General features: G+C 49.3%; 1 protein-coding gene across 1 annotated transcript in view; it reads left to right on the top strand.

Moving 5' to 3' along the window:
* Window positions 1-2,765, top strand: part of LOC105002000 (serum amyloid A-4 protein) — an 8,850-nt gene extending 6,085 nt beyond the window's left edge. Inside the window, exons 3-4 of the mRNA XM_010858454.1 lie at window positions 1,940-2,078; window positions 2,462-2,765. Coding sequence (XP_010856756.1) covers window positions 1,940-2,078; window positions 2,462-2,621 — 299 coding nt within the window. The 3' untranslated portion in view covers window positions 2,622-2,765. The remainder of the gene's footprint in view (window positions 1-1,939; window positions 2,079-2,461) is intronic.
* Window positions 2,766-3,596: the final 831 nt, after the last annotated feature.

Here is a 3,596-nt window from a genome sequence, read left to right on the forward strand (position 1 = left end):
CCAGCATTTATTGCTTGTAGACTTTTGGATAGCAGCCATTCTGACTGGCGTGAAATGGTTGGAAATTTTTAAACAATATTTTCTGTGAGAATCTGGTTGAGCTCTTGAAGGTAACTGTCACAATATTATGGGGCCCAATAATAGCTGGGCCCCCCAGGAGGTTTTAGTCTCAGAGTTGTCTCCACAGAACCTCCTGCAACTTGTCAGTTCTGGTTTGGGTCTTTCTACCTTCAGCACAGGTTCGCTCACCGGTTTCTGCTCCTGAGTTTCTGGTCCAAAAGGCCTCCTTTCTCTATGTCGGTCTGTTTGTCTCTCCAGCCTTGGAAGCAATGCTATGCCCTGTGTCCTCCCCCTCTTATGGATCCAAGAAGAGTTGCTGCATTTTCAATCTGTTCAGCTTTTTAATTGTTACAATGGAGTGCTGACATTTAAGATCCTTATGCAGGACTGGAGGTGATGCTATTAATTTTGCAACTGAATTCTTTATAATTTTTGTCTTGATATTTGACAAATTCAGTCTTTCTGATTTTGAACTCATGTGCTATTCTTTCTTTTTCATTGTATTCTCTGAATACCAGGTTTTTTTAAAAAAAGATTTCCATTAAAATTTTTTTTATTTATTTTTATTGAAGTATAGTCGATTTATAGTGTTTCAGGTATATAGCAAAGTGATTCAGTAGTGTGTGTGTGTATATATATTCCTTTTCAGATTCTTTTCCATTATAGGTTTTACAGTATATTGAATATAGTCCCCTGTGCTATATAGTGGGACTTCCCATGTGGCTCAGTGGTAAAGAATCCACCTGCCAATGCAGGAGACACAAGAGACGCAGGTTCTATCCCTGGCTCGGGAAGATCCCCTGGAGGAGGAAGTGGCAACCCTCTCCAGTATTCTTGCCTGGGAAACCCCATGGACAGAGGAGCCTGATGGGCTACAGTTCACAGGGCTACAGTCCATAGGGTCACAAAGAGTCGGACACTACTGAACACACACGCAGGTACTGCATGGTAGGTCCTTGTTCTTCACCTGTTTTATTTGAATATCAGTTTTTAAAAATTATTTACTTATTTTGGTTGTGCCGGGCCTTCACTGTTGCACGAGGGCTTTCTCTACAGCGAGTGGGGGCTACTTTTCATTGCAGAGCACAGGCTTCTCATTGCGGCAGCTTCTCTTGTTGCTGAGCACAGGCTCCAGGCACACAGACTCAGGAGCTGTGGCTTGTGGGCTCTAGAGCGTGGGCTCAGTAGTTCAGGCATGTGGTGTGTGTAGTTGCTCCGTGGCATGTGAAATCCTCCCAGACTAGAGATCAAACCCATGTCCCCTGTGTTGGCAGGTGGACTCCAATCCCTGTACCACCAGGGAAATCCTGAATATCAGTTTTTAAAAAGAGTTTTGGGGGGCCACTGCAAAGTTTCTCTGCACATAGTAAAGAATATTTTATTCCTTGCTGCTGCTGCTGCTGCTGCTGCTAAGTCGCTTTAGTCGTGTCCGACTCTGTGCGACCCCATGGACGGCAGCCCACCAGGCTCCCCTGTCCCTGGGATTCTCCAGGCAAGAATACTGGAGTGGGTTGCCATTTCCTTCTCCAATGCATGGAAGTGAAAAGTGAAAGTGAAGTCGCTCAGTCGTGTCTGCCTCTTAGCGACCCTAGACTGCAGCCTACCAGGCTCCTCCGTCCCTGGGATTCTCCAGGCAAGAACACTGGAGTGGGTTGCCATTTCCAGAGCACCACAGTCCCACCCAATTCAATCGAACTGTAAAGGGCTCACCTTACAGTTACACCGGGATCCGATCCACAGTAAGGACTATGCATCTCAATCTAGGATTTCAAAGGATCACTTTGTCAAGAGTCAAAATCTGAAAAGTAGGGGAGAATTCTTATCCCCCGACTTCTCCAACATGTCCCCATGTTACTGTTGTTGTTTTGTCTCCTGACAGGGGCTTCGGACTTGTGGAGAGCCTACTGGGACATGAGAAACGCCAATGTCCAGAATTCAGGCAGATACTTCCGCGCTCGAGGGAACTACGAGGCTGCTCAAAGGGGCCCTGGCGGTGTCTGGGCTGCAAAAATAATCAGGTAACAGGGGGTCCTGAGGGCGCTGAGCGGCGCCTGTCTGTTTCCAGAGAGTCAGGGGGCTCTGTGGCCCATCTTCCTCCTGCCCCCGCTCTCGGCACCTGCATGGCCAGCAGAGCCAGGGCAGGATATGGGTGCGGAGGTGTCTCCCCTCACTGCCAAGGAGAAAGCGAGGAGTCACTAAAGAAGCCTGATTCAGGGTATTCGAAGAACCAGTAACCAGGGCTTTGCCCAATAGGGTGTGTATTTTAGCCCTCCTTCCTGAGGATGGGCTTTTCTAGCCTCCTCTCAAACACACTTCTCTGTCTGCAAGAGGAGAAAGGAGTCAGAGGACAAAGCTGTCTCAAGCGACCCAGCTGAAATTCTCCTGTCTCCCTTCCTTCCAGCAATGTCGGGGAGTACCTTCAAGGATTCTTATACCAGATTTACCTTGGAGACAGCTATGGGTTGGAGGACCAGGTGTCTAACCGGAGAGCTGAGGAATGGGGCCGGAGTGGCCAAGACCCAGATCACTTCAGACCTGCGGGCCTGCCGAAGAAATACTGATCCTGCTCCCTCTGTTCTGGAGGGACGAGGCTATGAGCCACACCACGCTTCTCCAAAAACAGGGAAATAGTGTCACTGAGCTCTGTCACCCCAGGAACTGAGACAGGTACCCAGAGGTGCCCAATAAATGTTTGTGGAACTGAACATGTTGATGGAAGCTGGAGTCTTCGAGTCAGACTCTGGGGAGAAAGGCCTGCTGGCACCATATGGACAGTTAAAGCTCTGGGGAGGACGAGCCTGTGACCGCAGGGCCCCAGGAATCCCTGGCGACCTGGACCCTGCCCTGTGCTCACACGACCCCATTGAGCCCCGGGACTCTCAGAACCCCATTTCTCCTCCTGAGTAAGCCTGCGCTGGGAGAGCACTGGCCATCACGCTGGGCTCCTCAGTGGCTGGGGCCTGACCCTGGCACACGCCTGGGCAGCCCCATCCCCACTTCTTCCGCCCCAGTCACTGTGTTGCTGCCTCAGGCCTCTCTGTGTCCCGACTCTCCACTGCCCAGCTGGTTGCATCCTGACCCACCTCACGCCAGGCCTTATCCCCAGGGATCTCTTCCCAAATCAAGAAGGCACATTTGCTTTGGGAAGACGAGTCCCATGACACCTGTCCTGGAAACTGCATCTTAGACTCCAGTTATTTCTCATCAACACCAGAGCCTACCCCTGACTCAACTGTTAACTGGTCTCAGCTCATTTTATCTAAGAAATCATTCTCAGATGAGTTTCCCTTACCTTTATCCTCACTATCTTTGGGTCAAACAAAATGCTATTTTCACTTCTAGGGTGAATGTCAGTTATGTGGATACACACTTCCAATGCAGTTTAAGACAAGCCTCCTCAGAAGCACAGACTGATGGCGAGCCAAACTCTGCTGGGGTGTGCGAAGCTGAGTCATTTTCTTTCATTGTAAATGTTCTAACTCTACACGTGTTATTTGATTTACCACAAAGGCTTTGCAGGTCTCAGTTGAAGAAAT

This window comes from Bison bison, unplaced genomic scaffold (assembly GCF_000754665.1).
Source record: "Bison bison bison isolate TAMUID 2011002044 unplaced genomic scaffold, Bison_UMD1.0 scf7180017864388, whole genome shotgun sequence".
Taxonomy (NCBI): Eukaryota; Metazoa; Chordata; class Mammalia; order Artiodactyla; family Bovidae; genus Bison; species Bison bison.